This window comes from Anastrepha ludens, chromosome 3 (assembly GCF_028408465.1).
Source record: "Anastrepha ludens isolate Willacy chromosome 3, idAnaLude1.1, whole genome shotgun sequence".
Lineage (NCBI taxonomy): Eukaryota > Metazoa > Arthropoda > Insecta > Diptera > Tephritidae > Anastrepha > Anastrepha ludens.
This window is the reverse complement of record NC_071499.1, coordinates 131,804,108-131,825,074: the sequence shown is the minus strand read 5'-3', so window position 1 is coordinate 131,825,074 and position 20,967 is coordinate 131,804,108. Positions and strand designations below refer to the sequence as shown.

The 20,967-nt window shown below is 35.6% G+C and overlaps 1 protein-coding gene across 13 annotated transcripts in view; it reads right to left on the bottom strand.

The window, feature by feature from the left end:
• Positions 1-20,967, bottom strand: part of LOC128859310 (potassium voltage-gated channel protein eag) — a 180,798-nt gene that overhangs the window by 18,982 nt on the left and 140,849 nt on the right. For 10 of the 13 annotated variants that reach the window (XM_054096198.1, XM_054096205.1, XM_054096203.1 and 7 more), the window contains 8 exons: positions 16,313-16,417; positions 7,419-7,550; positions 5,397-5,509; positions 5,016-5,159; positions 1,324-1,420; positions 826-1,172; positions 443-598; positions 220-292 (listed from right to left, as the gene is read on the bottom strand). In XM_054096198.1, the coding sequence (XP_053952173.1) occupies positions 220-292; positions 443-598; positions 826-1,172; positions 1,324-1,420; positions 5,016-5,159; positions 5,397-5,509; positions 7,419-7,550; positions 16,313-16,417 (1,167 nt within the window). The remainder of the gene's footprint in view (positions 1-219; positions 293-442; positions 599-825; positions 1,173-1,323; positions 1,421-5,015; positions 5,160-5,396; positions 5,510-7,418; positions 7,551-16,312; positions 16,418-20,967) is intronic. The other 3 variants (XM_054096204.1, XM_054096207.1, XM_054096208.1) reach the window with 1 other exon arrangement.

The following is a 20,967-nucleotide window of genomic DNA, read 5'->3' as shown; positions in this document are numbered from 1 at the left end:
ATTTTCTTTTATTTCCCATTCAAAATTAAATTTTCGCGTTTCAAATTAGAATTATTCGCTGAATTTATCTTTATCGCATCTTTAGATTTTATTTTGCCTACTCAGGGCGCACACATTTGTCAGCTGCCGTTTTGCGTTTACGTCTCTTACGAAGCGTTGCGCAATTTCGTTTCGTTTAGCGAAATTTGACGTGGCAACGGAACGTGTCGGACACCGCACCTGCAATAATCATCATGCAGATGGTGAACACCTTCTCGTTGTCCGTCTCGGCGGCCACATTGCCAAAGCCCACCTGCAAATATACAAAAGTGATTTCATCAACGAAAGATCACCACAGGAAAATTCACAAAAATTCAATTTATTTTTCATTAATTTATTTAGTTTTTTTCACAATACAGTAAAAACTATTAGTCACACTTCCTAGCCGCCATGCCCAACTCACCGATGTCATGCAGGTCATGGTGAAGTACAGCGCCGTCACATACATACTCTTGCGCGACGGACCATTTATCAATTCCGGTCCGGTGTCGTTGCTCCAGATGTACGAGTACGGCGATTGTGTCACATTCGCCAGCTTCCACAGCCAACTGTACTGTATCTATTCGAAAATAAAAACAAGCAAATAAGTGCAAACAGAAACAACGAAAGGAAAGGAGATTAATAGAAGGTATGAAAGGCAAAAGGCGAAATACGAAAGAAATAGAAAGAAAAGAAGTTGCCGCAATCAAAGCGAAAGGGAAGAGAAGAGAAGAGCAGCCAAGTATGCCATTTGTATAATCGCTAAATTCCATTTGGGCAACAGTTTGTGTCATGTACCACACTTACTCCATTGTCAGCATCGCTGCGCCCGATCGAGTACCAGATGCAGGCCAGCCAGTGCGCCACCAGCATGTAGAAGCAGAGCAGCAGGATGAGCATGGCGGCGCCATATTCCAGATAGCGGTCCAACTTGCGCACAACACGCCCCAGTCGCAGCAGACGTACAACTTTTAGCGCGCTGAACAGCGAACCAATGCCGTCCTCGTCACGATCGAAGGCGTTGAAGACATCGTATGGCAGGCAACTGAGTAGGTCGATGATGAACCAGGACTTTAGGTAGTTCATGCGTATCACTTTGGGGTCGCTGACGACCTCACCGCCGGGGCCGACGAATGTTGTATGGAAATTTAAAACTGCAAAGAGAAGAAATAAGAGAGAAATGAGAAAAAAGGGCACGCAGAGAGAAGCTCGCACGATTTGTGACGTTGGTATGGATTAGAGAGAATGAAAAAAATCGCATTTGTGACTTCCCTCTGAAGAAATCCATAGTCCAATTATACTCACCGATATCTATAAAGAATATAACATCTACAATGGAATCGACAACGAGTAGTGAAACGTCTTCTGAAGTTTTATTTTTAAAAGCTACATTGTACGGCACCTGAAATAGAAATATATACACAGGGAATTTGATAAATTTTGCTTTAAGAATTAGAAGTGCAATTAAACTATTTATAATAAATATTTAAAAATTTCAATAGGTGATCTTTTGAAAACTAAAAATCTATCTCAAAATATTTAGAGTTTTTTTTAATTTTCTCTCTTTTTTACATTTTCTTTATTTTTATTAGTATTCCTAAAATATATTTTTTTAATTCTATTTAGTTTATTATGGTTAAACCAACTTGCAAATGAAATAGGCACACAAAATTTTAATGTTGAGGAGGTAGAAGAATTTATACCTGAAAACAAGTTGAGCTTTGCTTTTCCCAGTGTCAACACAGGTGACGAGATTTACTAATCCAAATTTACTAAAGAAATTCTAGAGTAACAAAGACGTTGCCATGTCTTTTTTGTTACTTTGTTCAATACGAATTTTTAATTGAAAAATGTCCATTATTCTTAGCTATTGAATTTCTGTTAAAAAAAGTGGTACCCCAATTTCATTGAAAGAGTGGTCTTAGTGTAATTAATTATTTAATTGTATATTATTGTATTATTTGCAAAAAAAAAAAACGGCTTAGCATGTAAATTATTTTAATCCTCTGATCTGAAAGTTTCGATGCCCAAAATTATTTGAAAGAGTTTAGCTTCTTTCGATCGTTCCATATATCGCATAACGACATATTCATTTCTATTATTGGAGAAGTTTTTTTGTAGAAGACTGAAAATATGCAGTGCAGATGGTGATGCTTAATATACTGCTAGCACTCGAGTCATTTGTGGCTTGCGCAAGGAATAATTTTTTTCTCGTTTCAACTTAAGAACGCCCTTCTCCAGCTAGTGCACTCATTTTAATCACAAAATAATACTTTTACTTTTACTTTTACCTTTCAAAAACTAGTAAAAAAAATATTTTCCAAGAGCAAAAGTACCTATTTTTCTTCCTCATTCTCCAATTTTCAATTCGCCTAATTTTCAACATTTCTCGAGAATATTTGCTTGCTTTATGATGTTAACAGCACTCAACGTTCGCGTAAGATATAATTTACGAGTTTATTTAACCACCAGCAACGCCCCATGACTTCGATTTCTAGCACACAAGCACACAAACACTGCGGTGTAGGTTTTTTAGGCGTATGTGTACGCGTGTAATGAATGGCACGAGGGCCCTGAGGCTGTGCCTTAATCGATGTACTTAATGTTTCTCCTCTTTCTTGCTTACTTAAAAGTAAACAGTAGATGTGATTGTGTGCGTAAATATACACTTAAGTGTAAACATAGAGTATAGGTACACACAAGTAAATATGAGTGTGTGTTGAGCGCTTCGAGCGCAAAGTATTAATTTAACCGCAACAAACCGCATTACTCATCCGCACTGTGGTACCTATGAAGTGCCCAAGTGGTAAACAAACGGCAAAGGCATGAGCACAAGCGCAAGTATTTAGAGAAAAACGATTGAATAAGTGCAAGTATATAAATATATATGTCTATATGTCAAGTATAGACAAACCCAAGAAACGACTTTAACGAAAAAAAATATATTTACTCATTTATTCATTAAAGACATGCTTCGACATATATTTTTGATACATTTTCTAACGAAAAAAGTCAAAACAAATAATATGGTATTAGAAGATATCAAATCGTTTTTTAATCCACGCATATTTGCCATAAAGTGTCGGAAATTTTATTCGAAATCAACATTAGCCGAGCTGAGCATTCCATATAACCTGGGGCCTCTAACGGCTTGAAAGTGCAAACACATAAACCCACACCTTTGTGCGCTGGGTTTATGTGCACCGTTTTACTTCTCTCGACCTCGTTATTGGGGCGATAATTTACACTTCAGTGCACAAATCGCACGATTCCAAGCCCTCAGCGATTGGAGAGAAACCATTTGCTCGCGGCAGAGGAACCACAGTGGTCTGGGTGCATTTATTATGCACAAAGAAGAACACGAGCACATAAATGTTAGCTTACTGCCTGCACTTAACCACCTACATACAAGTGCAAACAGGCGGATGTGCTTCATGGGGTTCTACTTAATAATTCCCACATAGACACGAGTTAACAAATTGCTCGTGTGTTTGTAACTGCACATAGAATCCACATTCAAAGCACAAATTTTGAACATTTTGAATATCAAATGTAATAAAAGCGGTAGTTTAATGTGCATGCATAGGACGTATATTTTTGATGATAAGGCCAGCGCGAAAGTTTTGAGGTTAAATGGATCGAATTGGAAATAATGACATGAGTTGAGAATTTAATGTTTCTATGCAATATTAACGCGACACCCACTGCGAATTTGCAAAAGATAAAAAGAGAGTACAAAGATTTCGATTTGAAGCATTTGTGCTTAAAATTATGCAACGTTTTCATTTTGTTTCTGTGTGCTTTTATGGTATATGGTTTTCTTACTACTCCTTTTTTATTAAATTTTTTTTTATCGTATGTAAAAGATTAGATTTATAGAGACCCACCAAAGCAGTGCGAATAATACTTTTGCCCCACCAAATCTTTGGAAAGTTCATTTATTATGTCCTTTTATACCTATAATTCAAAAACTGCTGGATAATTTTCTTGCAACCTTTTCTGAGGATGGTTGAACAGCTAATTATGTATTTCGAAATCTCTCACATTTTCGCGAGAAATGAAAATTTTACACAATTATGTATTGCAAACGTTAAAGCACTGATTAGAAATGGTAAATACCTTCTTCCGCTAGTTGCCTTGATTTTGTAGTCTGATTATTTATAATTATATTCCAAGTAAATAAATCAATAAATAAATAAAACTGTGAAAATACTTCGGAAGCGTCAATAAAGTTGTTTATCATAATAGTTATTTAATAAGCCAAAAAGTAAAGTGATAAGTCATAAAAAAAGTGTTTAATAAGCAGGATTTTATTCTACCCTGCAATTATTGCTAAGCATGCGGTGTAAGGTTCGAGGGTTTCCTGAGCACTACGATGACTTTTGGAAAATCAGCTGAGAATGTAGAATAAGTTGACAATTTCGGCTATTCCAATAACGTAAGCAGAAAGAATAGTGGGTATTAGATCTAGTGGGCATCTAAAATAAGGTTGCCAACGTTTTAGCTTTGTTATTCCCAAGCCAAACTGAGTCGAAAAAAATATTTTTGAGGTTAAATTCCTTCTATATTCACATTTGATGGCAAAAAATGAACTAATTAAATTAAAAGAACAAAAATTACAAAATTTGTAGAGCAAGTTTTGATATAAAGTAGCGTAATTATATTAAAATTGTGCTTAAATGTTAGGAGTATACAAGCAGTTTACAAAATAATGGAAGATTAAAGTCTTTGTAATTAAAAACTATTTTGGATCACCAACTCTCACAATTTTTAAGCATTCTTCCACCTGTTTATTTTGAAGAATGTTTTATAACAAAAATATTAAAGTAAATTATAGTAAACCTCCCAGTTCTGCTAGGTAATTTTGACTTCAAAGTATCAACCATATGTATACCCCAAAAAATTCCAACGACCCTCAAATCTCGTCAATTTATTTATTTATGCCTTTGTGTGCGTATTTCCATTTGCTCGCTTACGACATTACACTTATAGCTTACCATAATGGCGGTATAAAATGTTAAACACAATATCACCCAATCCCAAATTGCTTTAAATGCACAATAATGCAAAAGAATGTGTGGCGGCGTTTTAGGCGCTTCTTGTCTGTACTGCGGCATAATATCGGCGCTAAGTGACATCATCTGTAAAAGCGAAATGGAATAGCCGATAGAACAGATAGTAGATTAATAATTAAATATGAAAAAGTATCCTTGATTGTGAAATTCAAATGTGATACGAAATATGAAAAAATTAGCCTGTCCTTTGGAATTTCGACTTAAATTGATGAATGTATGGCTTTCATGATGTTCGCAAAAGTAATTTAATCAATTTGCAACTTTGTCATTTGCATACGCGATATTTACTTGAGTCATACTTACATGCGCCAAATTCGATTGCTTCGTTGGATCTTTCAGTGTTGGCAGATGTGCGCTGAATTGACGGCTGCGTGTCACCGAACGCGCCAGTTTGGCGAATTTCGATAAACCTAAAACTTGAGAGTAAATATCAAAAAGTTCACATTAACAACAACAACACAACACAACAACGACAACTAAAATATAACGGAATAGTTAGAAAATGGCAAAAATCCAACAATAGTTAGAGGTGAATATACGAGAGGTACAGGCGGTGAGCGCATAAGAGACTAAGTGCTAAGGTGAAGTTTATATGGAAAATTTGCCTAAATGATAGCGAATCGTCTTAAAAGAGTTTAAAATGTTGTGGAAGAAAGCTGCAGCTTTGGAGTTCTAAGACAACTCTCTACTAACTGGCAATCATTTAGGCCTCTGAGTTTTGTATTTGAGAAATTTTCGAGAGTTGACAAGTGATTCCGATTTGGTAGTGAGTGTTGTGCCCCTGCTCTTGTTCGGGTGCTGTCGATTTGCCTATTTGTTGCTGAAGTTTCAAATCCGAACTTTAAGTGTTGCTTAATTGTTCACTACGCTGATGCAGAGATTTGGTGCTTAGCAGACTTAGTGTATGTATATACATATTTTTTGGCGGGTTTAAAAAACTCGAATTTGCGGAAATTTTTATTTGCACAGAAATCTACAAAATTTTGTTGAAAGTTTGCCTTTGCGAGCAGCAAATAAATTGAAATCAAGTAGTTTAAGCAATTAAAGCCAATTATAAGCTCAAAGCCAATTTTAACAAAGAGAAAGAAAAGAAAAAAACCAAAAAAAAAATATAAGCGAGAATTTCGAAACTAGACCAATTTATAAAAATTTTTGTTTTCCGAATTTTACTGAAATTTTAATTTTTCCAATAAAACCAAAAAAAAAATCGGACGTGTATTAAAAACTTGTTCATGTTTTTAAGACTTTTTCTGAAAAATTATTTATTTAAAAGCAATTGAAAGGGCATTCATAATTTTGAGCCCTTTTCTACCTCTATGGGATGGAAAGGCGTTTGGTGTAATAGAAAAATATTTATATTTTATTATTTTATTTTGATTTTAATTTATTTTATTTTTATTTTATTGAATTTTTCTTTTTTATTTAATTTTATCAAATTTTATTTTATAATTTTTGGACCATTTTTTAATAGTTTTTAATTGTATCTAAACTAATTTTTAGCCCACGTACGCAAGTAGTTTTTTATTGTAAAAGTACTTTTATTTGAAGAAAAATTAAAAAAATAATAACAAATATTTTTCAGACGTATTCAATCTATAGGATTTTCTAGTTTCGAAAAGTTTATTAGAGAAAAAAATGGGCAATAGTACTTTAGAATTCTGTACGCATGCAAGAGATGCACCAAGACTGAAGAACCAAAGTATACATTTTCCAGAAAACAATTTCATAGTATTGTTCCTAAAAGTATGCACCTTTTTATGCTTTCGAACGTATTTGAAACCCATTTTTTAATAATATTTTTAAAGAAATACAATTGTTTTTTTAATTTTCGTATTTTTATGTATGAGCTCAAGGCCAGTATACGCAAATTTTCAAAATCTGCCACTAAAGCAAGTATTTTTTCTAATTACTTTGCAATTTTGTAATTAATTTCAAAAATAAATCAAAACTTTTAGGAGGAATTTGAATACTTCTCTGTGCCTTTAAATATACTTTGGCCTTCAATTTTCATAACTAATTCTGGAGCGATGACTTGTTATGAGTGTAGTGAAGTCCTTTGTTTAGTTCCATACCAAAATAAAATTTCAAATTAGTTAGAGCGGGCATGTCTCGCTTAATTTGTACATTTCCATGTTAGTTCATTGAGCATTTCGCTATTATTAAAAAAAATGTCTTCAACACATATTTGAAGAGCTTGTGCTGTAAGATCCTCACTGCTCACATTTTCAGTAAATCAGCTGCGACTTTTTCAAGAGTTAAGATAGTATTAATAAAAAAAAAAAAAAAAAAAAAAAATCTACATTTATTTTAATTTTGTTTACTTACCACCCTTTGTGTCTTCGCTGTCGATTGGCTGCTTCAGTGCGGTGATGTCCCGAAATGTTAGCAAAAATAACACAACCAAATCCCTTTCGTTGCGTATGGGCGCAACCTGTAGCAGCAGCCATAGTGGGGTTTCTGTGGAGGGCAAATAGAAGCAAACGAATTAGAGATAGACGAAATTGATTTTCGAATTTGACTACTTTTTACATGAAATTTCAAATACTCGTGTTTTAAGTTTCGAAAACGAACGCAAATTGGCCTTCGATTGGTTTGGGGCAGAATTTTTAAATTTATGGGTTTTATTTTTCCGGAGGAAACTATTTTCTATATTTTCTTTTAGCTAACAAATTTTAGCAGTAATAATACATATAAGGCCTTGAATAAACTTTAGTACGAGTATCTCTAATTCATGTAACTGAAGCCCAAATTGTTTGAACTTGGGTTACATTTTACATCATAGAATTGTCGGTTTTGAGCTCTCTTCAAGTTAGACGTTAAATTTGGTAAGGATAAGTTCAATAAAGACTTCACAAGTTTAGAATTTTTTTTTGTCGGTCTGTAAGATTTCAATTATTCTTATCGAAATTTGTCATTCTATTAGAATTTCTAAATAATTAAAATGCCTTTAGCTTCAGAATTTCTGGATTTTCTGATTCGAAATAAAGTTTTTGAAGTGAACTTTTAGGCGTCGATGGACGAGCGAGAATGGAGAGTAAAGTTTCGGGCCATGCAGCGTTTTGGGCACTTTAGTTTCGCGAGAGAGAAAAAAGATATAACGTATAGGAAAAGGAGAGAGAGAGCTATACCTTATATGTATCTTAGATACACTCTAGGCTATTTTTCTGAGAAATAACACTGCCTCCTTTTTGGCGCTTGTTAGTTCGTGCAAACATGTAGGAAATATATTTTTGGTGCCTACTTTTTGGCGTTATATTTGCTTGGTGCCTACTGTTTGGAGCGTTTTTTGGTCCCAATTTTTTGACGTGTTTGTTTGGTGCCTATTTTTTGGCGCTTATTTTCGTTTCCTGGCTAGTGCTTGTGCGTACTATAAAGTTCTACGGTCCTAGATCGTTGCGTTTGTGCGGGTGATAAACGCTCGGAGTAGTGCGCGTTGTTGCCACGGTTTGTGTCCGGGGTTTACCTCCACCGGTCGACCCTTCTCCGGTTTTTGTAAATTTTGTCTATTTATATTCTCTGCAAATGTTGTGAATTTATTTAGATATATATTTTTTCTCTCTCGGGTCTCTCCCTCTTTCTTTGTCTGCCTTGAAAGTTTCACTTCTGTTATGTGTACTACGCTACACGCACTTTTTTTTGTTTTTTGAAACATCCATTAATGCTAAGGTTTTTGCATATTTTTTGTACAATTCTGAAATTTTTTTTGGACATGTTGAACCTTTTTCGATGTGAACTAAATGTTTTTTATAATGTTTTTAGTTACTTCCTTAAACATATTTATTCTTTATTTCAGAAATATTAATATGTTGTGTTGTACGCGCTGAGGCTGCATTTGCTGAAAGTGTCCCTGAATTACTGCTCCTAAAAACATGGTTTTATTAATTCTTCTTTCGTGAAAAAATTCGACGCCTTTGAAAGGCTTCATTTTTTGCATGTGACCTAAAATTCTTAATTAGTATGCTAAAATACGGTTTATGCTGTGTACCACAGCTAATTCATTAACAAAGACGACCAAGCCATTAATAAAAATTTGTGAGCTCCCTAAAGTATGCTACTGCCACAGTTAACTACTTACACGCGCGCGCTCTTAATTGCCAGTATGCCAACTGACCAGCCCTAGCACAGTTTCCTGTTTGCCGCTTTTAATCCTTCTCCCCTGCCTACCAGTCCCAATTTCATGCAGGTTTGTTCACATGAGAGCGCGTGTGTGTGTATAAATGTTTACCGCCGGAAAGTTTCGCGCCGCAACAGTTGCTACTGTGCCGCGTGGCATGTGAGTAAGGAAACACAGTGCCACAACACACATTCACACAAACGCACACATGAACACATGAAATAGTGGCACAGCGCCTAAAACCATACTAAGGTCTCTGAAAAGAGCGCGAATGTGTGGCAATGTGGTGTGTTAACGAAGCTGCTGTCCACACAAGCTGCTGCATGTCGCAGGGCCCCGTTTCTATTACTATATATTTTATTTTTATTTTTTGCATGCGCCCAATTTTTTAAATTTATTTTTTATGAATGCACAGCTACTCGTTTCAGAGCCTCCAAACCTTGTTTGTGGAAGTCGCATTTCCTTGTTTTGTTTTGTTTGGAAAACTGCACTGCAGTGGGATTTCGTAATATTTTGCTATGCTCCGTCGCCGCCAATTTTGCACCTTTTTTCGCGCTACTCTTTCATTATTTTTTGAGGTCACGCTCGGCCATGAAGGTCAATCCGCGCCTACAAACAACAGAAAAAGTCATCAATTTCATGAGTGTTGACACAAATCAATTTTTCTATGGCACAAAAACATCAACAACAAAAGCAGTTACTGCAAGCGCCGGCGGCGTTACACGAAAGAGAGAGAGAGAGAGGAATAGGAAACAGAGACGGAAAATTGTAACGCCCATGTCCAAAAAAATTAATCAATTTCGCTCAAAGACAAAAAAGGGCGCAATTTGAGGAAGCAAGCGCTGGTACAGGCGCGAAAAACAAGAAAATTTTCCCAATCAACAGCGCTTGCCTCGGGCAATAGCGGCGGCCATTGATTTGTAGCCAGCGCTGATACTCGTTTTGCTATTGCCGCCATCAGCTGCTGCTACTTTGGTTGCTGCTGTTGGTACCGTGGCATGTCAAATAGCAGTTAAGTGCCACCAAAGGCAGTCAGTTTTCAGCTGCTAATAAATTTAAGCATTTTCTTCTATTTTTGTGTTTTGCTTGCCACACTTTGACATAATGACGTTTTTTATTTCATGTTTTCGCCCTGACATTGGCGTTCTTCCAAAGTCCTACTGCGCTTCTGCTCAAGTGAAACAGTTTTTCCTTGACTCCAGGTGACTATCTGCCTTCACTTTTTTGTGCTTTCTCCAGTCAATGGCAACGACAACATTGTTTTAGTGAAATTGGCAGCCGCATGTCCGTCCATAAATAAAATAATAAGTCAAATAAGAAATGCAGCATTGCTACTAATTTGAAAAAATCCTTTTAGGGTTAATGAAAAATGTTGATTGGTGATGAAATTTCATATTTAGACCTTTTTTGGTAGTTTTTGTGAATTTCATGCGATGGTTGATAAAGTGACGTCAGTCGGCAAAGCTTTTTCTAAGCACAGAAACTGAAACTCAAAGAAAAGGAGGGCGGTACAATTTCTTACTTAAGAATTGAAGTGAATCAAACTTTTTAGGGGTTCAAAACAATCTTAAATTCCTGTAGGCCAAGAGTCGTTTCAGTCATTTTCATGTTACAAATTTAAGACGTTAAAATGCGACATAGATCTCAATCGAGAACCTTAAATTTTGAAACATAGCAGAGCTTAGTTAAACATAGCATAGCAACACATAACATCGCATAGCATAGTGTTCTTTGACTTAAGTAGTCTGAGCGTAAATAGCTCACATTTCACCAGTGAAAAATTCTTAGTTATGCTATTGAACAGGAAACGGAGCTGGGAAGTGCCCTAATTTAGTGCTATCAGTAAGTAAGACATTTCTTGCAAAAATTCCCCGCATATTGGTCGTTAGACTCGTACATAAAAAGTAAGCTTAGACACAATTTTCTGATTAATATAACTTGACTAACTCAATAGGTTTGAATCAAAATGTGAGTTTGAGCTCAAAGGCGGAATTTGAACTGAAAGGCAGAATTTGAACTCAAAGTCGGAATTTGAACTCAATAGCAGAGTTTTAACTGAATCAGAGAAATGTTTGAAAACAACTTAAAAAAATTGGATGCCAAAAGATCAACTTCGACTCAGATAATTTAGTCTACGCTTAAGCTTATGATGATACCTTGAACTAAAAGGCAAATTTTGAACTGAATTAGAGAAATGATCAATAGCAAATTAAGCAATTCCCGCCTAAACTGAGTCTCAGCTTATACTTAACCGAAAACTTCTGAAGGGAAATATAAACAGAAAGTAAATATTTGAAACTTTTTTCCCAAAATTTTTGCATGAAACTCAAAACTTAAAACTAAATGTGGCACTTTTTTATATTTTCATTTCAAACAAGTTTGTTTTACATTCTTTAATTTCATGACATACAAATTTTTGGTATTTTCGCATTTGCCTTGTCATTTGGAGTTCATATAGAATTCTCTGTGCTTTTCGAAGTATTGCAAACCTGGTTTCCGAACCAATTATGAATTCTTGGCATATTTCAGAAGCCAATCGTTAAACTTTTCGTAACAGAACATTCGCATTTTTTCATTTGCATACCAATTCGAAATTTTGCACAAAATTACATGGAATTATAAACAAAAATATTTCCGAAAAAATTTAAATTAAAAATTGTGTAATTGCCGCAGGCTTATCACACACTGCAACATATACGCCTAAAATAAATATTTGAGCAATACAGCCAATAAGCACACACAATTTCACACACTAGCATACTTAAAACGGTCAACAAACAGCCCTAAAAGTTATCTGCCTCACTGCGCCCAACCATACGCATACATTTAACTATACGTACTTATGTTTACTCATACATGGATACACTTGTTTATATATGAATGCAAGCTATTTAACCAAAATCAGTGCCACATGCAACATGCAACCGCAAACGCACTCAATTTATGTTAGCCAACACAATGATAATAAATTTGGTAAATATGGAAAAAGCGGTCAATCGGCCTAAGTGGCTGAAAAAGTGGTAGCATTCAGGTTTTAAGGAATGAAAATTTTAATTTTATTTGTTTGATAGATATTTGGTATGGATATAGAGAAGAAGGTAAATGTAATCGCATTGGAATTGAATACATTTACACAAACGTGAAAAATGACGAAACATTTATTAAATTCATGAAAGATATGTTCAATTTCGATTGTGTTCAGATGTTAATAAGTCAACAACACTAAGAGGCAACATCATCGATTTGCGTTTTCAAGACACATTACACTCGAAACACCCTCTTTCATTTCCTACTTTTCCTATCATCGTCCTATTGTCAACAGAGAAATGGTTCATTACCATGCACACAGGAAGAAGACATATGCAAATACAAATATGTATGTGAATTTATATACAAATGCGCATATACATACATATATATGCTCACTCAAGTAGGCTTGCAGTTCAAACAAGGTAACGGCACATGAGCAAAATAACGACACATGTTTTCGTGCGTGCAGCCGGCTAAATCGAATTATAAGACGTTATCACGTCAAAATTAAAAAAAAAAGATTATGCGAGTGGAGGCGTAAAATTTCGCAGGAGGAAAGTAAGTGGAATGTGAAGTTAGATAAGAAATATTTTTCTTTTTTTGATGTTCTCTACCTGAAACCTAATACACTTCTTAGATTTCACATAAAGTTCATTTATACAATAACATAAAAAAATGTCTCTTCAAGGTTTTCAAAATACATAAATATATATTCACATAAATATATGCCGATAAGCGACCGTCATTAGAAAAAACTTTTTCTGGAATTGTGCTCATTCTCGGCAGTCATCTTCCGGTGGTTTTAAAAATATTAAGATGGTTATAGAGAATGTGCAAAATAATAGTTGACGATATCCCAAGATTTCTTCAAATGTGTGCCCTTTTAAAAGAATTTATAAAATCTTGGACTCAATTGGCCATTCTGAGGTTTAATAGTTTGCATAATCGGAAACTCAACGAATGTTTTGTTCCCACCCAACCGACATGAGGGGGACTGGACAGACGTATGGTTTACCTACAAAGTAAAATGCATCAGCTGAATGAAAATTTTGAAATATACCATCGTCAATCATTTATTAAAAGGGAGTAGAATAATCTCAATGATGGTAAAATTAAAAAATAAATAAATAAGGGGATCCGATATATTCAAAGTATTGAAATGAGAGTAAGAACATAATCGTAGTAATTAGGCCGCAACTCGTTTCACAATTAAAAAAAATTTCCTTAAAGTGCTCTGATATCCAAAAAGGGGCAGAAAGGTTAGAAAGAAGAAATCGCTAGAAATTGAACCTGTGAGCTTCTTAGCCATAAATATTATTCTAAGAATTTTTCTACGATTAGCGGGCATGAGAAGATTGACAAGCTTTAGTGAGTCCCATTTTCAATTCACCAAAATTATGTTCCACCTACACCCATTCGAACGCCCACACGCAATGTTTGCCTTTGGTTTTGTCATAACCTAAACAGACCTGAAATGTCACCTGCAACTGTAGTTGTGTTCTATTTGAGCCTTTTCAATAAGATTTTGTGTTCAAATAATTACAAGTTCGTTGGTGCATGCGATTAGCGCCTATACATATGCCTTAGGCTATTACGAAATTTTCCATTCAAATGCATATGTGCGTGCGGGTTTAATGGGAACTCGAAAATAGAGTGACCCTCAAATGGTCGACGGCAAATATGCAGATGGCTTTGGGGAGGCGTTGTTTAATTGATTCTCTGTTGAAATTTTAATTAAAGCTGAATAATATAATAATAATTCCAGAGATCTAATTAAAATTTAATATTATTGTGACAAGTGGTCATATTTTGTACTCAGTTTGACATGCAAAAATTAAAAAGAAATTCTATAAATTGACACTTGACATTAATTGACTTATTTTATGTTTCGCACTCAAATCAACTTTTGTATTAAGATTATTACAAAAAATGTTATCGAACGCTTTGATTGCACCAAAAAAGAAAATAATATTTCATTAAAAAATAGGGAATACTTGGTGAACGTCACAATTTCCTTGGTATAGCTGTGCGTTGTGAGACTTTGTATTGCATATTTAGCGGCGCCAGTTGCTAGGAGGCGAAAGTGAGCAGCAACAAGCTGCTGCTTATGCAGAGCACACTATGAAATGGAATAATAAAGTGAAGTGCGAACAGTTTGGCGATAGTAGAGTTGCAATTTGGTGAGGGTTAAATTAATTTCAAAAAATAAACACAAATTCTGATTTTCTTTAGAGCTTGAAGACCAGACAAATTACTTTACGGCGATAAGGATAATCGCAATTTACTGTAGTGAGTGCAAAAGTTGCTCCAATTGACTTGTAGATAATAATTTTTTTCGACAAAAGCATGAGTTGGTCTTAAACTCTCTAACTTCAATAATTCAGTCCCAATTTGAAGCCAAAAAAATGATGTAAATTAGGAAAAATATGAAACTTTTAACAATTTCACAAACAAATACCATCAAAAATGCCTGGTCAGGCCAAAACCGAAGAAATTTTAGGAAAAATATGGAATTTGTACCAATTTCACAATAAAAAAAAAACATTCAAAAATGCAGCCTAAAAATTATATGGATTTAGAAAAATTATGAAACTTTTCCCAATTTCACAAAAAAAAAGGAAAAATACTGTAAAATGTGGTGTTAAATGGTGCATACACAATTTCATAATATTATTTTTTCCTCAAAATCAACTAGACCTCCGATTTGAAGAAAATTACATACTTTTTTTACTTAAATAGATATATCCACCGCTTATCCCCATAACCGACCTTATTTCTTCACTTTCTACCAACTTTCGTTTGACTTATCTCAACTTTCTGCTCCTTTATGGCCTTTTTCTTGGCATGTTTTGCTGTTTTTGTTTACTCAAATACTTTCCCAATTTGCGCCGTAATCATTACACACAAAAGCAGCGATAATGTCAAGAAGGCAGCAATAAAAAACTTTGGCGAATATCTTTCCCATATGATTATAGGTCAAATGAGCAATAGAGAAGGCGAAAATGAAGATGTAAAATGGCGAATGGCAAAAGAAAAGTTTGCTAAAGTTTTCCGAATGTGACGACCGAAAACACAACATTTTATTTGCTAAAAATTGCACGTTTTCATATCGATATGTGGCTGGCATGAAGGCTATTAAAAATACTCATTCTCTATTAGAAATTCTGACAAATTACGCATCACAGCCACGTAACTTGAAGTGTGTAAATAATTGTATCCAAATCTGAGACTAAGCATTTGTGAAGCAAAATTCTCTAAAATAACTTTTTGACTTTTATAAAAATATTTAAAAAGCTGATCCTGATTTTGTGCATACAAATTTCAGCCCTTCCTAGCATTAAAAAAAATCCTTTCTGCAAAACTACAGCCCAAACAGTATGCATTGCTACTTCACAGAGCATTTTCACTGCTGTCGTCCGGCTTACGCCAGACTGAGACGGCACCTTTTCGCATATACTATGAATAGACGAGCTGCATTCTCTCCCCAGATAAACTGCTGAAATTCTTAAAAAAGTTTGGAGAGTTGATAGAGCCAGCCACCAATGAATACCCAGCCCACCATTCGCACCCTACCCTTTAAATCGTCTATCTTGTCCATAAGTGGAATGGTAAGTATTGTCTGAGTGCTTAAAAAATTTTCGGCCACCCACAATTCCATTCCATTACTCACAGGAATATAACCAATAGACGTGAACCCATGGTAACAGTGCTCTGGTCTGTTCTTCGCGTCTGTAAGTGCTGTCCAAAAGGGAGGCTTTTCCTACATAAATTTCGTGGAATTTCTGGTTTTACAATCGTCGATCAAGATAGCTAATAAAGGGTTTTTGATGTCAGTAAGTAATTATTTTAAAATCTCAAAGTAAGCAACTCGCAAAGGTATGCCGCATATTTTTATGTAAAATATATATCTCCATATTCACTTATTATTTCATTAGAAACCCAGGCATTTGGGGGTATTTCTCCAAGACATTATGATCGCTAATAACTTTGCTAGCTTACTACTGCATTAGTCTAACTAAAATGTTTATTTTATAAAAATGTCTTTTATCATTTATACAAAATTAATTGTATTTGCCTATTTTGCCATTCTTCATTAGCTGCTGCAGCTTTGAGTCAACCGGCCGCTTTGTACTTGCGTGCGGCTTTGCGTATTGCTTCATCCCACAACCGCATTGAGCACCTGCAAATAATTGAAACAAAATATAAAGAGTAAAAAGAAGAGGATAATAAATGTGGTAAAAGATGAATAAATATTTGCAAGACAAAAGGGAAAATGGAAAGCAGCACATTATAAAAAATGGTATGTTAAAAAAAAAATTTAATTAGTAAAAATATGAAAACCACGTAATTAAAAAAAACTGCGAAAAGTCTATTACTTTCTTTAATTCAAGCAAGAAAATAAATTCGTAAAAGAAAAAAATAAATGAAAGCAAAAACAAAAATAAAATAAAGCGCTCTCACTGCCTAGCCATTGATGACGTCAATTGTGTATGTGCATTTATGTATTTATTTTGTATGTACGAGTATGTTTGCCTGTTTGTTGCAATAATGCTGATTACTTTGTAGCAAAAACAGATAATTTATAAGCGACTAGTGCAGTGGTTGAGATATGAAAGGCAATTAACCCTTTACTAATGCCACTTAGCTTAATTGCTCTTGAGCTGCACTTTTTTATTTTGTTTTTGTGTCGGCTTTATGCTAAATATTTTCTGCAGTGCTTTTATTAGCATTTCTTTCATTTACCTATGAGGGCACACACACACGCAACCAGCAACCACAATAAGTCGCTCGATACTGTTGCACTAACGATAGCAATGAGTGCGCTTCACTTACACTCACACATACATACATACATCCGTCCTGCTTACTTATACGCGCGCTAAATACATATTTTTGTGTAAGAATTGGTTGCTACCGGCAATTTGCCCGCATGCAACTCATTTGCTTGTGTGTGTGCGTGTTTAAAGCAATCGATTGCCGTGTTGTTAGCAAAAATACGCACACCAGCGTAAACCTCTATTCTTACTCACCACTGCCACAGCACGCCAAGTGGCAAGTTGCACAATTTATGCTGTTGCATATTTAAATTTGACGTTGGCTAAAAATAAAATCAACTACCTTAGAAGCTGTATCAGTGTGCATGTGCATGTGTGTGTGGCAAGTTGAAAACATGTGTTAAAAATCTAATAATAAATGTATGGGTTACATGTGCCCGCAAGTTAGTGTTGGTAAGAGCTTATGTTGTTGAGCGCAACTGCACCCCCTGCAACAAGCAACTTAACTTGCATATTTATGAGCAGCTAAGTCCGTACCAATGTAAGCCAGAGAGAGGGAGGAGACAAAGCGGGTGAGTAGTGCCTCTCTTAACTAACCTTGCATGCGTGTGCATGCATAAGTATTGCGCTGCCTTGCCGAGTTAATGGCACATCAACAACAATCACATGTGAAGCGCAAAAGTTCGTAGGTCTTACCGGCAGAGCATGCTGCCTACTTCAAGGCGCATATACGCGAAGTAATGCGCATTTGAAAAAAGAAACTTCAACCAAAGTTTAACACAACTTCTACTCGAATAGTTCCCAACTTGAAATGTTTAGTAATTAAGCGTTTTGCTTACTTTGCAAAGAAAAACAAACAGCCCCAAACGAAGTTGTCGCCTGCGTCATACCGAGAAAAAAGCCAAGTTACTGCATGGCTGCATGCTGCACTCAACATTAAATTATCATTGTTCGTTTGCATTTTTAAAGTCGTGTTCTTGTTGCTGCAAATATCGCTTTTCTCGCTTGTGCTACCACTTTCACTACAACCGTCAATACTCCGCGCAACTCGCAAACTTTTAATGCCTTCCATTCCGATTAAATTTACAGCAAATGACTAAACTGGCAACAGAAAATTGAGGAGATACACAATGGTATATAAATATTGGCATACGGTGGACAGGAGCAAACAAACATCCACATATAATGGTGAGTGTACATAAATGCTAAATAATGTGTTTTAAGAGAACACTGACTGAAATGGAAGAACCTGCAGCTGTATGCCTCTACCAGCGGCAATTAGTTTTTTATGAGAAAATATTTCATTGCGCGAAATGCACTCGTAAGTCATTGCCTGTCATGCATACTGGCAAAAAAAAAATGTAAAGAAACTTTTGTTGAGATGCTACCGCAAGGGTTTTATATGAGAAGTAACCCTATGAGAGTTTTAAGAAACTGATTTGATTTTAGCAAATCTAACGTAAGTTTCAAGAAATGACAAGCGTCTACTCATGCCAAAGCTCTCGGCCTCTCTTCGTCTATGTCATCCATTCAATTGATAATAAAACGGCTGGAGACTCTTATTCTCCTAGTCCAAGTCGCCTGTTCATCTTTTATGGGCAACTACGTAACCGCAGCCGCCGTAGCCGAATTTTTCTTTCGAACTTCATTTTACTGCCTTTATTTTGAATTTAAATAATTTTTAGTTATTATTTGCTATTGCACTATGTACTTATACCCTGCAAATAAGCCATGAAATCGTAAAAAACTGAACTTTTCCTTACAGTTCATTGGTTTCAGTCAATGAAAATATGCCCACAATGCCCAGCTATATATTTACTTAATGCACTACACGCATGTTATTTTATTATGCGCCTAAAAATATGCACAGAAATATTTGCATAACCTCTGTGTGGTTTATACCTTAATTATTATTTAAACAATTTCTGAAAAAGTAAACAAATGCAGCCCACGTAGACACTGGCACATCTTCTGATGCAGTAGCATTGTTTGCACGCCTTCTTTAGGCCACTAAATGTATGCAATTGTAAAATATGCGAAGGTTAATCAAATAAAAACACGCTGCTAATTAGAGAGTTCACGTTAATTGAATAATTCGCTGCCGGTTGTTGTTGGTATTTTTCGAGTGAATGCTAATTTCGATATGCCTCACGAATTTTGGTGAATGTTTACTAAATTTCTTGAATACTTTAAATTTAACTTGATGAATTCGAAGCAACAGAAACAATGCTTTATTAAAAATAACAGTTGTGAGACACAAACGTTTTTCCATGCCTAAAAGTAGGCAACAATTATTTGAAAAATGCAGAAAAGTGATTGAATATCACTTTAATACAGCGCCTGAGTGCACAAAATGAGTAAAAGAATATTTTCCATGCAAATTTCAATTTGTAGTTGTTTTATTCGTTTTTTTGCGCGAAAATCAAATTTGCTTTATTCTCTTTGAGTAGCACTCGCCGTTTACCATCGCGCTTCAATGTCAGCGAGTGTCGCTGCACCAGCGGAAGCATCAGTAAAATGCATTTCCAGCGCTTAAAGCTTATCGCTCATCGCTTATCAGCAAACGGAAATGACAAAATCACATTCAATTGCAATGAATACAGAAAGCATATTGAGGCGGCGTATGTTGGGAGGAGTATGTAGGCGGCAGGAAGGTATACACGCGGCCGCCTGCAGGTAAACGGTTACAATAACTTAATAAAGCGTTGAAAAGATGGGCTGGTTGCCACAAAGCAACCACTTAAGCGCCTTTAAGTGCTATTTAAGTGCCACAAGTTGCTATGAAATTGAGCACGAGCGTTATAAGTAACTGCCCACTCCCTGCGCCGTGAATAATTAATTAATTATGTAGGACGAAATATGCAATTACAAATACATACATATTTGGCACTAATTTGATTAGCGAAACATACAATTGGGCGTTGACAATGAAATATTTAAATATTTTATGTATCCCCACTTCGCTGAGTAGTAATTGCGGCGCGAGGGAAACATCTGTGCTCGAGCCGATTATCGTGATGTGTAATACGATTAGCTATTCGCAATAGGGTAACCGGAGCCTGACTTCCTCGGCCTTCCTGACGCCTGCTTCGGTTGCACGAAAGCTTGCATATAAATTGGACGCTTTGACCTCATTCACATTTGAGATACCACCTAATGGGCCACTTTAACCCACTTAATGGCCCACGTTGCATAGGAAAAGCGCACTAAATTCAAAGCGAATACATTTGCAGCAAGTGCCATTATAACAAGCACGCGCACACCCACACATACATCAAGGGTTACCAACATAGCTACACGCCGGTGTGTAGGCACACAACAAAGCTAATGAATGTAAGAGATTATTAAGCAGATACTCGGCGGCAAAATAGACAAAGGCTGTTAGCTAAGCAGAATACTCGCATTATAGGTATAAATTTGTTTGTTAGCGGTGAGGTATACATTTTTGTTGCATGCCTGCACTCACATGAAATGGCATTAGTCGATGTCTGCTTGTATTTGGCGTACGATATTTAATGCTCGCTCATCAGCGCCTATTGTTTAGAATTCCCAAAAAGTTGGTTGGCGCGCGAAATGAGGATATTTCGCTGACATCGGCATTACGAGTGTAAGCGCACAAATGTACGCATGCGTGAGGTTTATTGTGCGCGTACATATGTACATACATACATACATATGTAATCATAACACCTGCTTATGGGCCGCAGCTACATGAATAATGCATTAAATTAGTTTAAAATGCGGCTTTGTATGAAATTTTTGGGGGCGTCTAATGGCTGTCATGTAATTTTGTTAATTTTAAGAGGAAAAATTCTCAGCTCTAGCGATCCAATTAATTACTTTAGAACAACTAATTGTCGAAATAACATTTACAGTTCACTTAATATTCCAATACTTATTCGCTTTTCCAGGGTCATGCGGGAATTCAATATAATACCCCAAAATATTTAAATAG